The sequence below is a fragment of the Tachyglossus aculeatus genome, chromosome 26, assembly GCF_015852505.1.
Source record: "Tachyglossus aculeatus isolate mTacAcu1 chromosome 26, mTacAcu1.pri, whole genome shotgun sequence".
Classification (NCBI taxonomy): domain Eukaryota; kingdom Metazoa; phylum Chordata; class Mammalia; order Monotremata; family Tachyglossidae; genus Tachyglossus; species Tachyglossus aculeatus.
The window spans coordinates 20,211,690-20,236,057 of NC_052091.1; the positions used below are offsets into that span (position 1 = coordinate 20,211,690).

Below are 24,368 nucleotides of genomic sequence, written 5' to 3' on the forward strand. Positions count from 1 at the left end.
CATAAAGGTATGTACTTAAGTACTATGGGAGAAGGGAGAGGGCATGAGGTTGCCATGCTTCATGACCCAGAGAGGAGGAAATTAACTGGGGGGGGGGGGGGGCAGGAATTATCACATCTAGATGGAGCAGTTGGGAAAGCTTCCAGGACTCCAGGAGAATCTGTCTGACTTTTTTAAAAAATGGTAAGTGTTAAGCACTTACTATGTATGGGGCACTGTACTAAGTGCTGGGGTAAATACAAACTAATCAGGTTGGACACAGTCCGTGTCTCATATGGGGCTCACAGCCTTAAATCCCATTTTTCATATGAGGTAACTGAGGCCCAGAAAAGTGAACTGACTTGCCCAAGATCACACAGTAGGCAAGTGGTAGAATGGGGATTAGAACCCAGATCCTCTGACTCCCAAGCCCATGCTGTATCCACTGCACCAGGCTCCTTCAGGGTCATGAGTTTGTCAGCCCTTTCCAGCTGCCTCCAGTTACTGACTCAATCATTCAGTAGTATGTATTCATTCAGTCAGTCAGTCATATTTATTGAGCTCTTACTGTGTGCAGAGCACTGTACTAAGCACTTGGAAAGTTTCAATGCAGCAACAGATAGAGACAATCCCTGCCCACAATAGGCTCACAGTCTAGAAGAGGGGAGACAGGCATCAAAACAGGCATCAATTGCATCAATATAAATAAATAAAATTATAGATATATACATATAGACACAAGTGCTGTTGGGGGAAAAGGTGGGGAGAGCAAAGGGAGTGAGTCGGGGCAATGGGAATGGGAGGGGAGCAGAGGAAAAGGGGGGCTTAGTCTGGAAAGGCCTCCTGGCAGATGTGAATGTTCAGTGGGGCTTTGAAGGGGGAAAGTGTGATTGTTTGGTGGATTTGAGAAGAGAGGATATTCCAAGCAAGAGGTAGGATGGGGGCCAGGGGTTGATGGTGGGACAGATGAGAAAGAGGCAGTTCTAAGTACAGTGCCTGGTAGGCATATAGTAAGTGTTTAACAAATAATTATCAAAAAGAGTCCTCTACAGATGGCATCAAATGGACAGGCCGGAACCCAGATCTGGGCCCAGTCTAAGTGCCACAGAAAACCCACTTCTGGGGCACCCATGCCTCTCCAAAAGCATGCCCAAGCCCAACACTCAAAAGCATCCGGGCTCTACCCTGGCATACTCTAGCTTGCCCAGACCAAAGTATTGGACTGAGTTGCTCTTAGAACTCAGTCACTGTGTTTCCATCCTTTGTTTTATAAATATTTTCTTAATATCCCTATTCCCCACCTCCAAATAGGAATAGAGGCACTAACTGCCCTGTTCCCAGGGATTCACTCACTTTTCGCATGTGGGAAATGTTTTGTTTTTTGTACAGCTTAGCCCCTGTAAAATGGACTCATCGATAAGATTTGGGGGGGTTTCCTCTCTTTACAGGTTGAACAAAGACTGCGTGGGAGCATTTCTCACTGCAAGCTTTTAATCGCTGTAATTAGACAATGGCCTTACTTAGAACTATTTTGAAATAGAAAAATATCAGCTTTCATGCTAATTTTTGTGGTGAAGGGTGACTTTGGGGACAAGAAGTGGATATTTTCCCCATTTAAGTGAGAGCACCGCATAAAGGCAGAGGGATCATGTTTCCTCAACCTGTAGAGGAAAAATGATTTCTGAAGCATCCTAATTAAATTTCAAGTCAATTTAGCCTCACCAATGGAGAATTGCTAGGTTTCGACTCTTCCCTCATGCTTCATATTACTCAATCAGTTGCTGAACAGGCCTGCAAAGAGTGGGTCCTGCTTCAGTGCTGAAGCTGCCATCCCCACCCTCCCACCCACATTTAACTGCAGCATAACCATCTTCACAATTCCAGGACCCCAGGTTTACGCTACTCTGTCTCCACCTAGGTTCATCCTGGGGGCCTATCAGGCCATCTTCATGCTGTGGGACTGGAGCTCCACATGGGAGATCAAAAACTTCCTGGTCCATCAGGAATGATGCATGGACGTCACCCTGGAGGGCCAGGTATACCCTGGGAAAGAGGGAGGAAACAAGGACAAATCAAGCCAGAGAAAAAGAAAACAGAGGGAGGCCCAAGTCTAAGTCTTCCAAGGAAAGCAACAGAGCTGCTAGACAGCAGCAAGACCTATGACACAAGCCTGAGGAAGGAACTGGACTTTGTGAAATTTGGAAGCCGTTTCCAGACCCAACTCCCAACTACATCAATGTCACAGTTTGGGACAGTGTGCATGCGTGCGTACGTGCGTGCGCGCGCACGCGTGTGTGTGTGTGTGTGTGTGTGTGTGTGTGTGTGTGTGTGTGTGTGTGTGTGCTGAAGAGGCTCTGAATTCAAATGCCAAAGTCTAGTTATTCATCCAAGATGTTCGTTAGGTCCCCACAAAAGTTAATTTTTCCTGCCGGCTGATCTAAAATTGTCGGTTCAAGATTAAAATGGCCACTCGTTGACCTGACCTTGTGAACGTGGCTTGTTGGGGATAACGTGGGAGGGGAGGGGCAGGAGTCATGTGCCCTAGCAGTGTTCCTGGTTTTCTGGTAAGAAAGAGAATGCAGTTTCCTGACTTTGTGACCCCCAAATACAGGGACATAGTTGCCTTAATTGGTTAAAGCCTTCACTTTCACACCCTCCTGGCAAATCTGCTGTGGCTGCTCCACTTTGCTGAAGTGTGGAATCAATCGATTGAGCTGAATTCTGAGGCAGAAGGTAACAAAGCTACCACTCTCTCCTCTACTGGCTTTTGTGAAGGAAAGAGATTACTTGGCTATATCCACAGGACGTTTTTCTCTTTCCTCTCACTTTGGGAAACAACAAAAAGACATTTCCAGGGATAATAGGTGTTCAAATTTCTAAGTTAAAGGAAAAGGTGTTTTTGAGCAAATAAATTATTCTTCAATATGGATGTTCTCAAGAGGATGCTTGGTATTACGTGATTTGGTTATTCAAATAAGTGTTTTGATTTTTTTTGGCCCAAATCTATGCTTTTCTATCATTATGGAACTTGTCAACTGTGATTTTTACTGTTAGTGCATCGCTGCCTATTCTGAAATAAGTTGTCAAATTGATATTCTTTTCCCTTTTTTAAAAATGTTGAATTGTTTGAAATTATATTTTCCACTTTTGATTTATGAATCCAAGTTCATTTCATTCCTGCTTCCAGCGGCTCAACCTGCCTGTGGAAACCTGATTGCTCACTCCTCTGGCAGTGCTCTGTGGTGAGACCTGGTCTTTCTCCCCCTGTCCCCTGGCCCCCCTAAACCAAGTTGGGAAGGTCCAATTCCCACCCATTCTGCCTCATGAATCTCCTTCTTTCCAGCTGCTCTGAGAGCCTTCTGGCCTAGGGTCTCTCTAAAACCTACCCTACCTCCTGATCCTCCTCCCACTTGAACTTCCTCCCCGCTCTGGACCCAATCGTGCTAAGTAGGAAAAATCTACCCATCTAGCCTGTGGCCACGGGGCCTGAGGAGCAGAATCCCCAAATCCTGTGGACTGAGCCTTCCAGGGCTGACAGGTCTCCCCCTCCCCAGATTCCAGTGGAGCTCCAGTCTCAGCCCCCCACCCCCCACCACCCCGCTGGCTGAAGGAAAGATGGGCCCAGTCTGGGAAAGAGGCAGGGTTTTGCCTCTGGCTCGGCCCAGTTCCCACCATTCCAGAGTCCTGGGGCTAGAGTTCACCCCCAGCCGGGACTTCTTGTTCCCAGGGATGGCCAGAGAAAAGAGTCGGGGCTCTCAGAGTGGAGCTGGGCCCCCTGAGTCTCCTTCTCTTACCTAGCTGCCTGAGGTCTGGATCCTCCCCATTCTTCTGGACCCTGAAATAACAGAACATCTCCCGGAAGCCCCCGCTGTCCCAGGACCATTCTGACACCACCTCATCCTCTTTGACTTCTTGTTCTCCCATGGGCTGGAAGCCTTAGAAGAACAGGCCGTCATTTTCTGCCAGGCTCATCTCGTGGGATCTCAGGAATCTGCGGATCTTGGTCGAGGGGTCATTTTGTAGAGATTGAATTTCTGAAATGGGGATGGTAAAATGCACATGATATGTGGAGCAGCCCTGCCCTATCAACAGCCCCCACTCTTTGAGCACATCTCGTGAACATAGGAGGAGTTCCTCCACTCCCCGCTCCCCCCCCCCCCCCCACCGCACCTCCCCATGCCCATAACTTCCTCTCTCCTCATTCCTTCCTCCAACCACCACCCACTCAGGGCTGCGGAGATGGTAGGGAACCCAGAGGAAGAGCCTGAAAGATGAGACAGAGGAAAGTGGAAGGCAGAGAAATCAGTCAGTCGATGGTATTTATGGAGCACTTACCAGGCGCAGAGCACTGTATTAAGTACTTGGGAGAATACAATCCAATAGAATGAGTAGACACATCTTCTTGCCCATAATGAGCTGACAATCTAGTCTAGCTGCTAGAGGCTCAGAGGACAAGCATTCAGAAAGGTGAGTGAGGGAGAAAAGGAAGAGAGAAGATGAAGTATAGAGCATGGAGAGAGAGAGAAAGAGTGCCTACGTTTGGGACTCACTCTGGGAAATGAATTCCAAGTCTTCATCAGAGAGCAGCAGGTTTTCCAGATTGATGGTGATGGTGTATACTTAGGAGAAAGAAAACAAGCCGTTATTTTCTTGTTTGTTCACTTATCCATCCATCCGATTCCCGGTGGGACTACCACTGGTAGTCAGTGACCTCCTGCTTGCAAAATCCAACGGCTCCTATTCTATCCTAATCCTCCTCGACCTCTCAGCTGCCTTTGACACTGTGAACCACCCCCTTCTCCTCAACATGCTATCCAACCTTGGCTTCACAGACTCTGTCCTCTCATGGTTCTCCTCTTATCTCTCCGGCCATTCATTCTCAATCTCTTTTGCAGGCTCCTCTCCCCTTCCCATCCCCTTACTGTAGGGGTTCCTCAAGGGTCAGTTCTTGGTCCCCTTCTGTTCTCTATCTACACTCCCTCCCTTGGTGAACTCATTCGCTCCCACGGCTTCAACTATCGTCTCTACACTGATGACACCCAAATCTACATCTCTGCCCCTGCTCTCTCTCCTTCCCTTCAGGCTCGTGTCTCCTTCTGCCTTCAAGACATCTCCATCTGGATGTCCGCCTGCCATCTAAAACTCAATATGTCCAAGACTGAACTCCTTATCGTCCCTCCCAAACCCTGCCCTCTCCCTGACTGTCCCATCACTGTTGACAGCACTACCATCCTTCCCGTCTCACAAGCCCACAACGTTGGTGTCATCCTCGACTCTGCTCTCTCGTTCACCCCTCACATCCAATCCATCTCCAAGAACTGCCACTCTCACCTCTGCAACATCGCCAAGATTCGCCCTTTCCTCTCTATTCAAACTGCTACCCTGCTGGTTCAATCTCTTATCCTATCCCGACTGGATTACCGCATCAGCCTCCTCTCTGATCTCCCATCCTACTGTCTCTCCCCATTTCAATCTATACTTCACGCTGCTGCCCAGATCATCATTGTGCAGAAACACTCTGGGCATGTTACTCCCCTCCTCAAAAATCTCCAGTGGCTACCAATCAACCTACACATCAGGCAAAAACTCCTCCCTCTCAGCTTCAAGGCTTTCCATCACCTTGCCCCCTCCTACCTCACCTCCCTTCTTTCCTTCTACAGCCCAGCCCGCACCCTCCGCTCCTCTGCCGCTAACCTCCTCACTGTGCCTTGTTCTCACCTGTCCTGCTGTCGATCCCCAGCCCACATCCTCCTGGCCTGGAATGCCCTCCCTCCACACATCCGCCAAGCTAGCTCTCTTCCTCCCTTCAAAGCCCTACTGAGAGCTCACCTCCTCCAGGAGGCCTTCCCAGACTGAGCCCCCTCCTTCCTCTCCCCCTCCCCCTCCCCATCCCCCTCCTTACCTGCTTCCCCTCCCCACAGCACCTGTGTATATGTATATATGTGTGTACATATTTATTACTCCATTTATTCATTTATTTTACTTGTACATATTTATTGTACTTAATTTATTTTGTTAATATGTTTTGTTTTGTTGTCTGTCTCCCCCTTGTAGACTGTGAGCCCGCTTTTGGGTAGGGACTATCTCTATATGTTGCCAACTTGTACTTCCCAAGCGCTTAGTACAGTGCTCTGCACACAGTAAGTGCTCAATAAATACGATTGAATGAATGAATGGTAGGTTTCTATGTGCAGCCCCCGGAGGCAGAGAGGAGGAGCCACCTCTCCTGGGGTCTAGCCAAGAAAAGGGTCCTGGCCATAGCAAGAAACATTTTTTTTTAATTTCCCCAGTATGCTCCACTCTCCACTCACCAAGGAAGAGCACAGCTGCAAATTTCACATCTGGCTGGAGGCAGTTGGTATACGCCAGAGCTTGGGACAAGAAAATGTGATGGCTGTCCTCAAAGCTCTCCATCTGGGGAGGAAGAGAAGGAAAGTGAGGCCTCAGCCCATCCTCGACCTCGTTGTGGATACCTCCCCAACCCCCAACTCCTAGTTCCACTCCAAGGCACTGGGCTCTCAGCCTCCTCCTGATTCCTTTCCCAAATCAACCCCTCTAGACTGTAAGGTCATTGCAGGCCGGGAACGTGTCTAGGCACTGTTTTATTGTAAGTGCTTGGTACAGTCCTCTGCACACAGTAATTACTCAATAAATACCATTGTTGGATTAAATGAGCCCCTGAAGATGGATCCCAGTACACAATTCCCACCCCAGGCCCAAGGACGCCCCCTCCCACCCCCCACTCATCCCAGAAGTACTCACCAAGGCCTGCCAGATGGTACCATAGGCCACGCACTCCCTCTCTTCCCCCCTCAGCTTCCATCCGATTATGTGGGTATATCTCCAGCCAATGCTCTGGGCCAGCCAGAAGAATGTATATCTGGCTTTCTGGAAATGGAGAACCAGAGGGGTGTGTGTCAGAGGGTAAAAGAGGCCAGCACCAGAACCTAGAGAGGACGGGGACTGTGGAGAGTGGGGGAGACTCACTTTGCGCACTGTAGGGTGCTCATCCTTTATGTGGAGCAGGACTGGGAGGAGGCAGCGGATCAGTTCCTGCTGCAGGCAGGCTTCCTCCTCAGTCACCCAGCCGCCGGCCACAGCTGCCAGCAGCTCCAGTGCTGCAGCCCTCACTTGGGGTCTCTCCTGAGGAGAAACCCCCGGTGGAGTGTTGGGGGGGCAGGAGATGGGAAGAGAGCTGGTTACACTAGGGCAGGGCCTGGGGATCCCAGGACAGGGCCAACCCGGGGACAGAAGTCTGCAGGGAGAGAGTAGGGAGAGAGGGCAGACCTGGCAGAGGGGATATAGTGCCGGGCTGGGGGGAGCCCTGTGGCTCACTGCGGGGGTGACGGGCTGGGGAAGGATAGCCGATGCCCCGGCCCTGGGCTGCGGGAGCGGTGCCCTCTAGGCTCTGGCACAGCTGGAGCGGGGCCCCGGAAGGGGTTGGGAGGTCCCAGCCTCAAGCACGGCACCTGCTCCCATCCCCCAGGCCCCTAAGACTCACATCATCAAAGAACGGGCCCAGCATGAGGACGATCTCCTCACTGAGGTGGCCAAGTCCCCGAGAACCCAGGCTGCGGGCGGTGAGGGTCGCTGTGTCCATGGCTGCTAGGATGCCCTCCTGGTCCTCCCGGTAGAAGCCCTCCAGGATGAAGGGGAGCTGAGCCAGGATCATTGGTCCCTGAAGAGACGAGGGCAGAGAGGGTGACAGTGAGGAGGTCCGCCCCGAGGCAGCTCCCCTGCCCCCACCCCCGCGATCCGGGACCTCCATCCTGCATCCCCACTCTCAGGCCATGCCCAACTGCGTCTGGAAGTCCTGTCCCATGCTGCCTCCCCTGCCCCATCTGGGATTTCCCTGGGGCGGTGGGTGCAGTTCTCAAAGAATGTCCAGCTCCTGGGCTGGAGTTCCCCCAGCTCTGCTCCACTTGGGGATGGTCCTGGGACTGGGCCTCTGACCTTTTTGGGGTTGAGGGGCAGGCTGGTGAGGGCCTGCAGGCTGATGACCTGAACGACTGGGTCGGGGTCCTCCAGTCCATCCCGGAGGATGAGCTGCACGACCTTGTGATCCAGGACACTCTTCAGGGCAGGGGTCCAGATCAACTGCCAAGGAAATCTGTGTATGTGGCTGGACCACGGGGGCAAGGGGTGTTTGATCCTTGGGGAGGGGAGCTGGAACTCGCAGAGGGGGGACAAGGGGTACCAAACTGTGGTGGGGGGACCAGCTCCTCCCTGCTCTTCTCCAGACTCTCCCCACCATCTCTCTTGGGATTCAGGTGGGGTGGTAACCCCCACTGCCAATATGGGCCGGCTCCGCAGGGCCCTCGGCACCATTTCCTACCTCGGCCAACAGCCCCACGGCCACCCTTCGACCCTGCGGGCCCTTCCCCAGCAAAGAGCTGGCCACTGTTTGCAGGAGTTCAGCTACCATCGGGCATCTGCTCTGGACCAGGGTCCTGGGGAAAACAGCACCACCAAGCTGAGCTCATAGAGGAGTCTGGGAAGCCCCAGGGCTGGGGGACAGGAGCTGGGGGAGGTTCCGGGGAAGAACAGTTGATAAGAGGCTGCTCCTACCAGCTATGCCAGCCCCATTCTCTGAGGGACACCTCCCCCGCCCTTCAAACACACACCTAGCCAGAAGGGTCACAGCCTCCGGGAAGGTGTTCAGGGATGAGAAGTGTTGCCAGCCCTCCTGCAACTCCATGGATGTGAAGCTTCGCCAACATCCCCTGGTGGAAAGAAGCCCCTTCAGGGCCTCCAGGGCCGTCCTGAGAGCAACGAGGGGTGAGGGCAGGGAGAGGACAACCGGGCTTCAGTCAGTCATTCTGAGTTTGGTCATGTCCAAAAAAAGCCCTCTCCTATCACAGGCACCCCTTACCTAAGAGGTAGAAGACAGGAGAACTGAGCACTTCATAGCCCTCCAACCCACCATCCCTGCCACGTTTGATCCCTGGCCCAGCAGTGACCACCCAGGTCAGGGTTCCCTGGCATTCTTGCCACTCCCAGCAAACCAGCTCCCCTGGCCCCTGGCCACCCAGCCATGACACAGATCCCCGGGGGGTCTGCCTGGGCATCGGGGATGAGCTATTGGCACTTGGAGTATCTCCTTCACAGGTCCCACCCTCCACTCCCTCCCCTCCCCCACCCCCATCCATTCACCTCCAGGGGCTGAGGGTGGAGGGCACGGTGGGCTCCACAACCAAGAGCACCTGCTCCCCTGCCAGGCCCAACTCCAGCACATATTGTATCTGGATGATGAAGGCCAGGAAGAGCTGGGGGAAGAGTTGGTCCACAGCCCTAGTGTACTCTTGTACGAAGAGAAGTTCATACAGCGTGCTCACAGCCTGGTGGAGTGGTACATGGGATCAGCCAGAAGTCCCCCTAACTTGCCCTGCCCACTCTGCCTCCACCCACAGCTCCCTCTGACCCCGCTTCCAAGGGCTTGCTGTGGGCCAAGGCCCCGGGCAGGGATGGATAGAGCTCAGCTTGGCTCCCCATCTCGCTCCTTGGACCCCTGTGCCCTCGACGACCACCCCAACCCCTACTCCTGGTACCCCGGGCAGTTTCCCCATCCATCAGGGGACCAGTCAGAGGGGGCCAGCAGGAGCAGGGCAGGCTCCGGGCTCCAGGCTCGGGGCTCCGGGCTCTGGGCTGCGCCTGCCCTTCGCTCTGCCCTTCTGGGCTGGGGTGGGGGCTCACCGCAATGGAGCCCAAGGTGTGTCTGTCCCGCTCAGTGCATTTGCTCTCCTCAGGTTCAGGTCGTTCCAACACCCTACAGAGCAACTCCCGCAGCATGCAGGAGGCAATGGAAGGATTCGCCCCCACAAATTTCCATATGTCAAGGACTTGCCTGTGAAGCCACAGTCTGGACTCAACCTTTCCCACCTCTTCCCCTACACCAGCCCCGGATCCAGCCCCAGTGGGGAACAAGGGGTTGCGGGGACCCTGGATTGCAGCCTTGGGTCCTGGGAGTCTCCCCACCTCCCACCTGCCAACACCTCCCTGGACCAGCCCCTCCAGGGGAACACAGAGCAGAGATGAGACCCCTAGACTCCAGCCCTCCCCAAGCCTGCACTAGGTTCCCACCCAGGAGGGATATGGAGTAGCTTCCCCTGGGTCTGTCCCGGCTAGGACCTCTCCATCCTGGGCTGGAGGTTGTGAGGGGTGCCTACCAGTTCAGGGGTATTGAGTGCTCAAGGAAGACCTGCACTGTTGCCTGAGTATGGTGAGAGGCCAGCAGGGTCAGAGCTTCTAGGAGGAGGGTCTTCCCAGCCAAGGGGCAGGAGGAGATGAGGTGTTTATACACACTCCTTCCAAAGTCGGCCACCTGGAGGTCAGCAGAGAAGCAAAGGGGCAGAGTTGGACTCAGCTCCCCAACCGGACACCCCTTCCCCAACACCCAATCCCCTAGGCCCCCCCTCCCCAGCCGTCTGAGGCCCAAGCAGCAAAGCGGTGATGGCCCCATGGCCTCACAAGCCTGGGCCTGCTAGTCTGGTTCCAGTCCACAGAGCAAGGGACCGGAAGTGCTGGCAGAATAAATGGAGAGAAGCTGCGGAAGGGAGAGCGAGAAACCCCCGCTCCTCAAGAACCTCCAGTGGTTGCCCATCCACCTCTACATTAAATAGAAATTACTCACCGTCAGTTTTGAAACACACAACCACCTTGCCCCCTTCTACCTCCCATCCCACACACTTTGCTATTTTAATTGTCAACCTACTCAATGTACTCACTGTACTCAAGGTACTCAGTGTACCTTGATCTCATCCATCCCACTGCTGACCTCTCACCCACGTCCCACTTCTGGCCTCGAACGCCCTCCCTCCTCAGATCTGACAGGCAAAGACTCCCCCGCTCCTTCACAGCCTTACTGAAGTTACATCTCCTCCAAGAGGCCTTCCCTGACTTAAGCACCCCTTTCCTCTTCTCCCACCCCTTTCTGCATCGCCCCAACTTTCTCCCTTTATTCATTCCCCTAGCCAGCCCCACCAAGCTTATGTCCATATCTATTTATTTTCTTCTATTAATGCCTGTCTCCCCTCTCTAGACTGTCAGCTCATTGTGGACAGGGAATGGGTCAGTTTATTGTTGTACGGTATGCTCCCATTCACTTCATACAGTGCTCTGAACACAGGAAGCACTCAATAAATATGCTTGACTGATTTTTCATGTTCTTTGGTTATTATTATTCACTGCCAATTATATAACTCCTGATTTTTAGACTTTAAGAACCTTAAAAATAGTGATTCCTATGTACACTATCCCATGTAATGTTTTTCGGTATCGCCCCCTGCGCTTTTGCATGTTCAGTTGGGCAAAACCGATCACAAATCAGGATTGGCTATTTTGAAGACTATTTTGTGTGCATGTCTCCATGATTCCCACATTTCAACTACAGCAGTACCATAGAAAGTTGTGCACCAACTTGTGTTGTGCACTAAGGAAATCATTAAATGTTACAGACCCACTAGAAGATGAAAAATTAGGTAAATCTGGGTCTCAGAATACCTAATCGTTTGGTTTCCATCTTTGGAAAAACTGTCATTACAGATAAAATGTGCCAGTTTTATGGAGATGACAGATTAGAAGAACTGATATGTTATTTTGGAATGGGAAAACTCCCTTTTAGTTTTTTATTCCTGTTCATTCATCATCCATTCATTTGCATTTATTAAGGGCTTACGGTGTGCAAAGTACTTTACTAAGTCCTTGGGAGAGTACAGTATAACAACAAACAGGCACATTCCTTCCCACAGTAAGCTCAGAGTCTAAAGGGGGAGACAGACATTAATATAAATAAATAAATAAATAAATAAATAAATAAATAAATAAATAAATAAATAAATTAAAGATGTACACAGATACATACATATTTGATGTGGGGATGGGAGGGAAGATGAAGGAAGGAGCAAGTAAGAGTGGCGCAGAAAGGAATGGGAGAAGAGAAGAGGAGGGCTTAGCCAGGGAAGGCTTTTTGAAGGAGATAAGCTTTTGAAGTGGAGGAGAGAAATTAATTGTCTGCTATAAGGAGGGAGGGCATTCCAGGACAGAGGTAGGATGTGGGCAAGGGGTCGGCAATGAGATAGAAGAGATTGAGGTTAGCGTTAGAAGAACAAAGTTGCGTTGTAGTAGGAGAGTAGTGAGGTGAGGTAGGAGAGGGCAAAGTGAGTTTACTGTTGGTTGTGGAGGTGGATGGGCAACCACTGGAATTTCTTGAGGCATCGGGAAACAAGGTCAAAACGTTTTTGAAGGAAAATGATTTGGGCAACAGCATGAAGTATGGACTGGAGTGAGAAGAAACAGGAGACAGGGAGGTCAGCAAGGAGACTGATACAATAATCAAGGCAGGATAGAACAAGTGCTTGCATTAATGTGGTAACAGATTGGATGGAGAGGAAGAGGCGTATTTTGGCAATGTGGTGAAAGTAGAACTGACAGGATTTAGTGATGGCTCGATCATGTGGGTGGAACAAGAAAGTGAAGTCAAAGATAATGCCAAGGTTACAGGATTCCTGGGTACAAGATTCTTGGCCAATCTTCCAAGAAATTTCCATGATTTTTAGCATTCCATTTTATATTGAATTTCTTTTTGCAAAGATGATGCCCTTTATAGTGGTAGACCGTGGGCTTCAAATTTAGTCATATGAGATTGAAGTCAATGACTTGAGAGAATGACTTCCTACATATCACTTCCTGTATGGAAAATCCTCAGCCCAATGGGTGAGCAACATAAAAGACAAAATGGGTTTAACAAAGGATTTGCATAAAGCAAGGAGCTTCCTTGTCTGGCACAATTACCTCCTAGAGCCTCATCTTCAGGGAAATGGGGAGTTAGTCAGTGTAGTTCTTCTCTGAGGGGACAGGGCATGTGACAATCACCTAATCTTGACTTTAGTGAGGGAGGTGACGTGACAGAGAGCCCCAAGGCCAAGAAATTATATGTTACCCCCAAATTACTTATTTGTCATAATGTCCATCTCCCCCTCTAGACTGTAAGCTCCTTGTGGACAGGGATTGCTATACAGTACTCTCCCAAGTGCTTAGTACAGTGCTCTGCATGCAGTAAGCACTTAACAAACACCATCCATCGATGTGCTGGCTTACATCAGAGGCCCTCACTACAATCAGGCTGTTATTGTTTGTTTATGGTATTTGTTAAGCAATTTCCAGGTGCCAGGCACTGAACTTGATGCTGGTGTACTTAATACAGTACCTGTCCCACATAGGGCTCACAGTCTTAATCCCCATTTACCAGATGAGGGAACTGAGGCACAGAAAAGTGGAGTGACTCGCCCAAGATCACACAGCAAACATGTGGCAGAGTCAGGATTAGAACCCAGCTCCTCTTGCTTCTCAGGCCCATACTGCATACACTAGGTCACGCTGCATCTCTCTGCGACTTGTGTCACACCACTGCCTTGTGTCTCTCAGTTGGTCTGCAACCCACCCCCCTGACTAGTTGCCTGACCCCAAAGGTAAACCCCTTCTCAGGCCCTCCCTATTCAGCCCCCTACCTCAGCCCCCAAGGTGTTCCTACCTGATCATCTAAGGCTTTGGGCACCTGCACCAGGGCAGAGAGTATCCACACAGCGTGACGAACTCTGGTCAAGTTGGAGCTCCGTAAACCATTCAGGACTTTCAAGGTGAGGTTCTTCAACTGTGCAAATGTCAGGTCCCTGGCCCAGGCCTGTTGGAAGGAGAACCAGGGGTCAAGGAGGGGCTGATGGTCTGCTCCCCACTGTGCTTCGGTACCACTTAGGATCTAGGCATTGTGGCCATTGAATAATAACAATAATAATAGTAGTGTTTGTTAAGCATTTACGTGCCAGGCACTGTCCTAAGTGCTGGGGTGGATACAAGCAATCGAGTTAGACGTAGTACCTCTGCTACCTGGGGCTCACAGTCTCAATCCTTATTTTCCGGATGAGGGAACTGAGGCCCAGAGAAGTAAAGTGACTTGCCCAAGGTCCCATAACAGATAAGTGGCAGAGCCAGAATTAGAACCCACAATGTTTTGACTCCCAGGCTCATAATCTTTCCCCTCCCGACTTTACATGGCAGCAGCCCCTCCAGCAGACCTTCCCCGTCCCCCAAACTCCCAGGCTCACACCACTGGCCCCAGAGAGGGCCAGGCCCAGGGGAAAGACCGGACTCGGGGAGTGTTGGCTCTTACCATCAGATCACCTTGGGCCTGGAATCCGTGGAGCTCACTGAGCACGAGCTCAAAACACAGCTCTGGGAAGGAAGGAGAAACCCCACAGTGAGAATTCACTCAGAAGTCTGGGCCTCTGTTTCTCCCTGCCCCCACTTTCTGCCCCAACACACCCTGCCAGCTCCAGGATACCCTGAGTTCAGGCTGCCTCCTGCCCCCTGCCCCCCGCCTCCACACCTCACCCTCCATCCCTTTTTTAAAAAAAATTTTTAATGCTACTTGTTAAGCTCTTACTCTGTGCCAGGCACTCTACTAAGCACTATGGTACACAAAAGGTAATTTTGTTGGACACAGTCCATGTCCCACATGGGGCTCACAATCAATCCCTGTTTTCCAGATGAGGTAACTGGGGCCCAAAGAAGTGAACTGACTTGCCCAAGGTCACACAGCAGACAGGTCGTGGCGCTGGGATCAGAACCCAGGTTCTTCTGCCTCCCAGCCCCACGCTCTGTCCACTACAATGTCACAGGCTCCTCACCTTTGCTCATCACTTCCTCCTTGACTTCTGTCTCCATGGGGACTGGAGTGACTTGGGAAAAGTGGCCGAAAAGCTTTCTGAGGTGAACCTTTCAGGCCTATTCCAGGCAGCACCCCTTCCTGGAAGTCTCACTCACTGGGAAAATTCTCCTGGAGCTGAAGGGAGAGTTGAAAGAGCAGGAGATGGAATGGGGGTTGAGTGAAGCTGCTGGCATGGGATACCTACCTCTCCCAGTCCCCCGCCTTGGCCTCCCCTCACAAGCTAGGAATGGGGGATGCACCTTCAGTCCCTCCCATAACTGCTGCTGCCCTCCCCTCCTCCCCTCTCCCCTTCCCCCTCCCTTCTCCTGCCCCTCACCCCCTGCTTCCCCTTGGCCCCCAATCCCTGACCCCGGCCTGCCTCCCTCTACTCTCACAGTCTTTGTCCCTGTGCCCTGAGAATCTTCCTTTTCCCCTCTGCTCTTTGTGGACTGTACCCCCTGCCCCACCCCTCACTTCCCTTAAGGACACCGGTCAGAACTTGCCCAGTCTCTGTTGGGCAGTTTGAGTTGGGGGCAGGGCCCCTTGGCTCTCTGAAATGAGGAGCCTTCCCAGAACACAGCCAGTCCTTTAATCATAATCAAAATCATAATCACAGTATTTTTGAGTGCTTACTATGTACCAAGTATTCTCCTAAGCACTGGGGTGGATACAAAATAATCAGGTTGAACAAAGTTACTGTGCCACATGGTGCTCAGTGACTTGCCCAAGGTCAGACCAGTCGCAGATCCGGGATTAGAACCCCCGTCTTCTGACTCCCAAACCCGTGCTCTTGCCACTAGGCCATGCTACTGCTTGACTTCTCCAGCCTGTAAGCTCATTATGGGCAGGGAACCTATCTGCTAATTCTGTTGTACTGGACTTTTCCAAGGGCTCAATACAGTGCTCGGCACATAGTAATAATAATAATAATGATAATATAATTGTGGTACTTGTTAATCACTTACTATGTGCCAGGCACTGTACTAAGCACTGGGGGGATACAAGCAAATTGGGTTGGACACAGGCCCTGTTCCACGTGGGGCTCACAGTCTCAACCCCCATTTTACAGATGAAGTAACTGAGGCAAAGGGGTAAAGTAACTTGTAGTAAGCACTCATAGCTCATAGCTCCTAGTAAATGCATTTAGCTAAGTGCTATTGAGAAGCAGCATGGTTTCTAATCCTGGCTCTGCCATGTGTTTCCCATGTGACCTAGAGCAAGTCACTTCTCATCTCCTGGCCTCAGTTCCCTCATCTGTAAAATGGGGATTAAGACCCCTAGACAGTAAAATCGTTATGGGCAGGGAATCTGTCTATTTCTGTTGCAAGAATTTAGAACAGTGCTCTACACATAGTAAACACTCAATAAATATGTTTGATAGATTAAGACTGTTAACCCCAGTCGGGCAGTGGCTGTGTCCAACCCAATTTGGTTGTATGCACCCCAGTGCTTAGTACAGTGCCTGGCACATAGTAAGCAGTTACCAAATACCACAATTATTACTATTGTTATTATTATTATTCATTCAGTCAGTCAGTCAGTCATATTTATTGAGCACTTCCTGTGTCCAGAGCACTGTGCTAAGCACTTGGAAAGTACAATTCGGCAACAAATAGAGACAATCCCTACCCAACAAAGGGCTCACAGTCTAGAAAGGGGAGACAGACAACAAAACAAAACAAGTAGACAGGCATCAGTAGCATCAAAATAAATAAATAGAATTATAGATATACACATATCATTAATAAAGTAAATAGAATAATAAATATATAAAAATATACACAAGTAGTACTGTGGGGCAGGGAAGGGGGTAAGGCAGAGGGAGGGAGTAGAGGCAATGGGAAGGGGAGGAAGAGCAGAGGAAAGGGGGGGCTCAGTCTGAGAAGGCCTCCTGGAGGAGGTGAGCTTTCAGTAGGGCTTTGAACCGGGGAAGAGACCTAGTTTGGCAGATGCGAGGAGGGAGAGCATTCCAGGCCAGAAGTAGAATGTCGACGGTGGGACAGGCGAGAAGGAAGCACAGTGAGGAGGTTAGCGGCAGAGGAGCAGAGTGTGTGGGCTGCACTGTAGAAGGAGAGAAGGGAGGTGACGTAGAAAGGGGCAAAGTGATGGAGAGCTTTGAAGCCAATTGTGAGGGTTTTTTCCTTCATACAAAGGTTGATGGGCAACCACTGGAGATTTTTGAAGAGGGGGGTGACATGCCCAGAGCATTTCTGTATTATTATTATCATTATTATTGTCAGTTATTACCACTGATTTATTGAAAGAATGGTGAAGAGTCTCTAGCTCTCCTCATCTAGGATTCCCCTGTTTCTATCCCAATAGTTTGAGAAGTTGGACTGAGCTAAAGCAGGGGAGCAGGAATTGTTTCTCTCTGGTGACAAGGGTCCCTCATAGAGGTCAAGGTCAAGGGTGGGGAGCACCCATTTACCCTTTGAGCTCCCTGAGTCCTGTCTCTAAAGAGAAGAAAAGAGAACAACTCAGAAAAATCCGTGACCCTTCAACTGTGTCATGGAAGAGGAGGACCCAGGATTAGTAGTGTAGAAAATAACGAAATCATTTGATCTGGATTGAGTCTGCTTACCGGTAGGAAAACTGGTGGGGAGGGTCATTTTGGGGTACGCCCAAAGTAAGGGGGGCTCAAGTTCTTTGCTATGGAGGGGAATGCAATAATTGTTCCAGTAATCATGGTGTTTGTTAAGCACTTTATTATGTGCCAGGCACTGTACTAAGTGCTGGGGTAAATACAAGTTAATCAGGTTGGACACAGTCCCTGTCCCACATTGCACTCACAGTCTTAATCCCCATTTTGTTGTTGCAGTAACCGAGGCCTAGAGAAGGGAAGTTAGTTCCTGAAAGGCACACGCAGACAAGTGGTGGAGTCCTCTGGGCGGAGATTTTCTCATAATAACTCCTAGAAATGATAATTTTATTTATTAAGTGCTCAGTATGTGTCAAGTATTGGAGTAGGTACAAGGTAATCCAATCAGATACAGGCCCTATCCCATTCACAGCTTGTGGCCTAAGAGGGAGATGTTACTGCACTATCTCCCCATTTCACAAAGCCTAGTGGCATGGGCCTGGGAGTCAGAAAGACCTGGGTTCCAATCCTGGCTTTGTCACTTGTCAGCTGTATGACCTTGGGTAAGTCACTTCACTTCTCTGGGCCTCATCTTTAAAATGGGCATTAAGACGATAAGCCCCATGTAGGACAAGGACTGTGTCCAACCTGATTATCTTGTATCTACATATGCTACCAGAACAATTTGCAGGTGGAGGTGGGATGTTCTGGGAGAGATGTGTCCATGGTGTTGCTATGGGTTGGAGATGACTTGACAGCACAAGATAAGACAAGACCCTAGTGCTTAGTACTGTGCCTGGCACATATTAAGCACTTGGTGAATGCCACAGTTATTATTATTATTATTATCATTATTATTTCACAGATGAGGAAACTGAGGTGCAGAGAGTTTAAGTGACTTGCCAAAGGTCACACAGCAGGCACCTGGTTGCACTTGGATGATTTACCTCTATTAATAATTATTAATATATTTATTTATTCATTGTTTATTTATGTCTCACCGTCTAGTTGATGAAGCTTGGAGCTATGCCAACTAAGGTTACCCATAATGGAAAGGTCTAAGCCAAAGTGTCAGACAAAGTCGATTCACCTGTGCTGGGCAGCAGCAGCATGGGAAAGAATCAAAGGCAGGTGATCAAGTGATCAATTCATCAAAGACAATGGCAGAGACTCAAGTTTTTACTGTATGAAAGAAGGCAGTGGTAAACCACTTCCTTATCTTTACCAAGAAAACTCTTTGGCTACGCATACTGGAGCGACTTGATGACAGAAGATGGGATGTTCAAGAGAGGGTGTGTCCTTGGAGTCGCTATGGATCAGAAACAACTCAACTTTTTGTAGATAATAATAATAATAATGGCATTTGTTAAGCGCTTACTATGTACAAAGCATTGTTCTAAGCACTGGGGAGGTTACAAGGTGATCAGGTTGTCCCATGGGGGGCTCACAGTCTTAATCTCCATTTTACAGATGAGGTAATTGAGCCCCAGACAAGTGACATGACTTGCCGAAGGTCACACAGCAAGCATGTGGCAGAGCCAGAATTAGAATCCAACCTGATTGTCTTGTATCTACCTCAATACTTGGTACAGTGCTTGATACATAATCAATCAATCAATCATATGCATTGAGGTCATACTGTGGGCAGAGCACTGTACTAAGCGCTTGGGAGACTACAGTAGAACAGAATTAGCAGGCACGCTCCCTGCCCATGACTAGCTTATCATCTAAAGCAAGCAAGTGGTAAATATCATCGTCAATACCATCTCTGACATGAGATTTCAGACACTGTTAAGCTCTCACCCAAGAGCAACGGAATTAAGCCTTCAACCCAGAGGTGTTGAGATTTCTCCTACCACGAGATGATCGGTCTGAGTACGAGCTAAGACCAGCGTGAGCATCTCCGGATAAAAGGTCTCCACCAGCCCGTCCATTGGTCGGGCCCCCCACATCCCCCTTCTGGATTCCCTGCTCTTTTGCGGGTGAAGCTGTTGGTCTGCCCCCCTGGATCAGTAGCCTCAGTTTATCTGTGGGCAACTGATGTATCCTGAAGGAAGGGGTTTGTCAATGGACACTTAGATCCAGGCGTGGAAGAATGAAACACATGGACACACTGAGTTTGGCTACGAAAACTAAGGCTTTAATGTGCAAACCTATGAAAATGCTATGGCTTTAATGCATCCCTTACGGAAAAGCTATGACTTTACTGCACAAACCTATGAAAGCTATGGATCCATTGCACAGAACATACCCAAACCTTGAACAAAAAGTATTACATCCCCTAGGGACCCAATGTCTCACTCTACCCACAGGGCAGTTTACGCACTGCACCAACCTCTATCCCAGCTGGGACAGGTTTTTTCCTCTCTAGTGTTCGACAGGTCCTTTATGGACCTCAGGTCAGGCATCCCCGGGTAAGCAAAGCACACTCCGGGCTGTCCTAGCCTCCCTTCCGGGTTGCAAGGAGCAGCAGTTAGCCCAAGTGTACATGACTTTTATGGGTGCAGGCGTGGAAATGGCAGCTGGGCGTTCATAGTCCTCTGACCAGCTGGGTGAACAAACCATATCACTGCCATGTTTTGGAAAAGATTATCTGCCTCTAACACGTAACATCGAGCTTCTTCCGCATGGAACCCCTAATCTACATAGAAACATTTTTCCATGGAAATGGCAAGTGGGGAAAGTTTGGGGGAATTTTGATGAGATATTTAGTCCCTGTTAAGTGTAACTTTGAGCCAAATCTGCAAGCTGAGGCCTCTAACTACAAGTCCTTTGTTACCCATACATCAACAACTCAGAGCATGTAACAATTCCCGGTAAAAGAGGAATTTCCAAAATGGAGTCAGTTTGGCTCGCTCTAGTCAGGCCAGTCTCACACTCCACCACCTGGCCACAGGCGTCCGACCGGTCTGCTCCAATGTTGCTCTAGGATGAGCGCATTCTTGTGGATCTTTGGGGAGCAGCAGCGAGAAATCAGGTATAGAGAAAGCTTGAGAACAAAAGAGAACAAAACAATTATAGCCATGATTTGAGTGAGGAAAATCAAAATATGCCAGGACCATCCTCCCACACTGGGGAGCTGTGAGGAAAGGAATGCCCAAATACCTTCCAGTTCTCGGAGTCTATTCGGTCTTTCCCGAGTCCCATAGACACGTGGGATCAGGTCTCCCGTGCCTTGGCCAGGTTACATGTGTTGTCTGGGATAGAGGTGCAGCATTCTGTGCCAATGAAAGGCACGGGTGAAGGTCAAGAGCATGTCCAGGTCCATTCGGTTTTGCAGGGCAAATCCAGTGTCAGCTGCATGGGAGAACATGCTCAACGAGCTTCGCGAAGCCCTCCTCGTATATTTTCTTGTGCAAAGTCGGTGCCTAATAATTAGTCTGACATCCCAACCCGTGGCCTAGTGGCGCTATAACCTGGACAGGTATAATCTGGACAGGTATGAGGAGTATCTTATTTCCTCCCTTCCATGCTATTCTTCCATGGTATCCCCCCTTACACTTCTTCCCTGGCACTTTGCCAATGACCAGGAGTGAAGATTGAGGGTTTTCACTTCCAGGCATCCACATTGTATAATGCAAAAGCAGCATAGATAAAATAGGATGAAGCAAAATAGAATTACAAAGCAAGCAAGGGAAATTCATACACCGAAGTTCCCCAGGAGGGAGGACATCCACTCCCAAGGATGCCAACCAGTGAACTGCGTGTGGACCTGAGCTGCTCTATCGCAGATGGTTACGTGAAGTGTTGGGAATAACCACTGTCCACATGATCACCATTTCTGCTCCACCCCGATGGGAATGGGGCCTATTACACCCCCCAGACCACAGCCATGGCTTGATCCAGAGTAGGCCATCACGACAAGTGCTGAGTACAAAATCAGCACATTTCTCAGCTCCCACATGAAAAGACAGGATGAGAATGATGGCCTAGGGTTGTTCTTAGTGCGTACAGCCTGAGGGAGAATAGGAAGCCATTGAGGACGAGGGCCAGAACCAAGTGTGAGGACCAAGAGGCCACAAACTGGTGCAGACAATAAACCACCACCCGGGACAGAGATCTCCCCAAGGACGCCGAGATCACTTCCACCGAGGGAAATCTCAAAAATCTCCAGTGGCTACCAATCAATCTGCGCATCAGGCAGAAACTCCTCACCCTGGGCTTCAAGGCTCTCCATCACCTCGCCCCCTCCTACCTCACCTCCCTTCTCTCCTTCTACAGCCCACCCCGCACTCTCCGCTCCTCTGCCGCTAATCTCCTCACCGTGCCTCGTTCTCACCTGTCCCGCTGTCGACCCCCAGCCCACGTCATCCTCCGGGCCTGGAATGCCCTCCCCCCCCGCCCATCCGCCAAGCTAGCTCTCTTCCTCCCTTCAAGGCCCTACTGAGAGCTCACCTACTCCAGGGGGCCTTCCCAGACTGAGCCCCTTCCTTCCTCTCCCCCTCGTCCCCCTCTCCATCCCCCCCATCTTACCTCCTTCCCTTCCCCACTGCACCTGTATATATGTTTGTACATATTTGTTACTCTATTTATTTATTTGTTTATTTTACTTGTACATATCTATTCTGTTTATTTAATTTTGTTAGTATGTTTGATTTTGTTCTGTCTCCCCCTTTTAGACTGTGAGCCCACTGTTGCGTAGGGACTGTCTCTATATGTTGCCAACTTGTACTTCCCAAGCACTTAGTACAGTGCTCTGCACACAGTAAGCGCTCAATAAATACGATTGATGATGATGATGACCGAGGGGCCACAAACCGGCTGGGACAATCAATCACCGCCCAAGATAGAGACTTGCCCTGTTCCCATCTCCTGCCCTTCCCACACTCCACCAGAGGTTTCTCTGGCCTCAGAGGGGCCCCAAATGCAGGCCGGCAGTTGGATGATGGAGGAAGAAACCTGCCTATTGCAGCAGAGCTGATTGGCTGCCACCTCTCAGTCCTGCTGCATATTAAGAATGAGCACCCTACAGTGCGCAAGGTGAGACTCCACAGTCCCCATCCTCTCTGGGTCCCGTGGTCCTGACTTTTTCTGCCCTCTGACACCCACCACTCTGGTTCTCCATTTCCAAAAGGCCAGATATACATTTTTCAGTATACATCATCACCATCAGTCTGGAAAACCTGTGGCTGTCCGACGAAGACGTGGAATCTTGCTCCCTCCCTCCCTCCCTCCCTCTCTCTGTCTCTCTCTGTCTCTGTCTCTGTCTCTCTCTCTCTCTTTCTCTTTTTCGGTTCTGTGCATCCTCCTCCATCTTCATTTCCTCCTTCATTCTCCTTTTAACCCTTCCCAGACCCCGCCCCAGTTGTGTCAGAGCCCAGAGCCCAGAGGGGGCCACTCCCACAGCTCCCACATGGCTCGGGGCATCGGCTGCCCTCCCAGCCCATCACTCCCGCAGCGAGCCACGGGGCTCCCCCCGTGCCCGGCACTGCATTCTCCCCCCTCTGCCTGTGCTGCTCTCACTCCCAGAAACCTCACTCCTCCGCTTGTCCCGACTCGGGTCACTGGGCCCTGCCCCGGTGCCAGCAGCCCTCCTCCCATCTCTTGCCCCTCCCACACACTCTATCGGGGGTTTCTCCGCAGGAGTGACCCCGAGTGCGGGCGGCAGCCCTGAAGCTGCTAGCAGCCGTGGCCGGCGGCTGGGAGACGAAGAAAGCTGGCCTAAAGCAGGAGCTGATCCTCTGCCTCCTCCCAGTCCTCTTCCACCTGAAGGACGAGCACCCGAATGTGAGCAAAGGAGTCTCCCCCACTCTCCACAGTCCCTGTCCTCTCTGGGCCCTTGGTCCTGGCCTCTTCCTACCTCTGGCACCCACCCCTTGGGTTCTCCATTTCCAGAAATCCAGATATACCATTCTTCTGGCTGGCCTAGAGCATCAGCCGGACATAAACCTTCGTAGTCTTATGGCAGCTGAGCGGGGAAGGGAGGGAAAGTCCCCTTTTTTGGCCGGACCCAAGAGGAGGCCCCTCTTAGCTCATCCTCCCTGCCTTCGAGGGCTGGACTTGGAAACTGACCGGGAATAATCCCTCCGGAAAGAGGATGGACGGATGACTGTCTGCTCATTATGGGCAGGGAAAAGAGTTTGGTCATTTTGATGGACTGTGTTCTTCCAAGCGTTTAGTACAGTGCTCTGCACATAGCACGCGCTCGATAAATACCATCGAATTTCTGATTTCTCTGCCTTCTTTTTTCCACTCTCTCTCTTCGCTCAGGCTCTTTCTCTGAGCCCCTTACCGTCTCCACAGCCTTGTGAGGGGCAGTTGGCGGGTGGGGCGAGGGGAGGGCAGGACTCCTCCCAAGTTCCCTGCTTGTGGTAGAAGAGGGGGATTGCTGAGAGGGCAAGGGCCTCCCCGCATCTCACGTGCCTTTTGCCACCCCGTTATCTGAAATTGAAACTCTATAGAACGATCCCTTGACCAAGAAGCACACATTTCTCAGCTCCCACGAGAGAAACCCTGAAGAGAATGATGGACTGGGTTTGTTCTTAGTGCTGCCAGGCTGAGGGAGAATAGGAAGCCGGTGAGGATGAGGGCCGGAGCCAGGTCTTACGGCCAAGAGGCCACAAACCGGCGTGGACCATCAACCACCGCCCGGGACACCCAGGACCCCGAGATCACTCCACCGAGGAGCCACAACCTGGCGCGGAGATCAACTGTGGCCCGGGACAGAGACCTGCCTGAGGATGCCGACATCTCTCCACCAAGGGCCCACAAGATGACATGGACCATCAACCATCGCCCGGGACACGGATCTGACCGGGTACGCTGAGATCTCTCATCGAGGGGCCACAAACCAGCGCGGGCCATCAACCATCGCCAAGGACAGAGACTTGCCTGAGGACGTTGAGATTTCTCCACCGAGGGGCCACAAACCAGCGCGGACCATCAACCGTCGCTTGGAACACGGACCTACCCGAGGACGCCGAGATCTCTCCCCGGAGCGGCCTCAGCCTGGGACAGGTTATCAGCCATCGGAATCGCTGCCAACCGTCTGCCTGGCCGCCAGGATTATAGAACACGTCGTTTTCGATCTGCTGCGGCCATGAAGTGGCTTTTTTCTCCAATTCTTCCCTCTTTTCCTGGTCAGATTAGGGTGTGGCTGCCTGAACCGCA

The 24,368-nt window shown here is 50.8% G+C and overlaps 1 protein-coding gene across 1 annotated transcript; it reads right to left on the reverse strand.

Moving 5' to 3' along the window:
* Window positions 1-3,846: 3,846 nt before the first annotated feature.
* On the reverse strand, window positions 3,847-24,368 carry LOC119946035 (maestro heat-like repeat family member 5). Its single transcript, XM_038767403.1, is given in 16 exon segments — window positions 3,847-4,013; window positions 4,530-4,598; window positions 6,291-6,393; window positions 6,742-6,867; window positions 6,967-7,122; window positions 7,481-7,657; window positions 7,933-8,076; window positions 8,315-8,429; window positions 8,604-8,741; window positions 9,133-9,317; window positions 9,673-9,823; window positions 10,146-10,300; window positions 13,508-13,657; window positions 14,144-14,205; window positions 14,661-14,815; window positions 24,169-24,368. Coding segments are annotated over 16 exon segments (2,043 nt in total). The 5' UTR covers window positions 24,228-24,368; the 3' UTR covers window positions 3,847-3,915.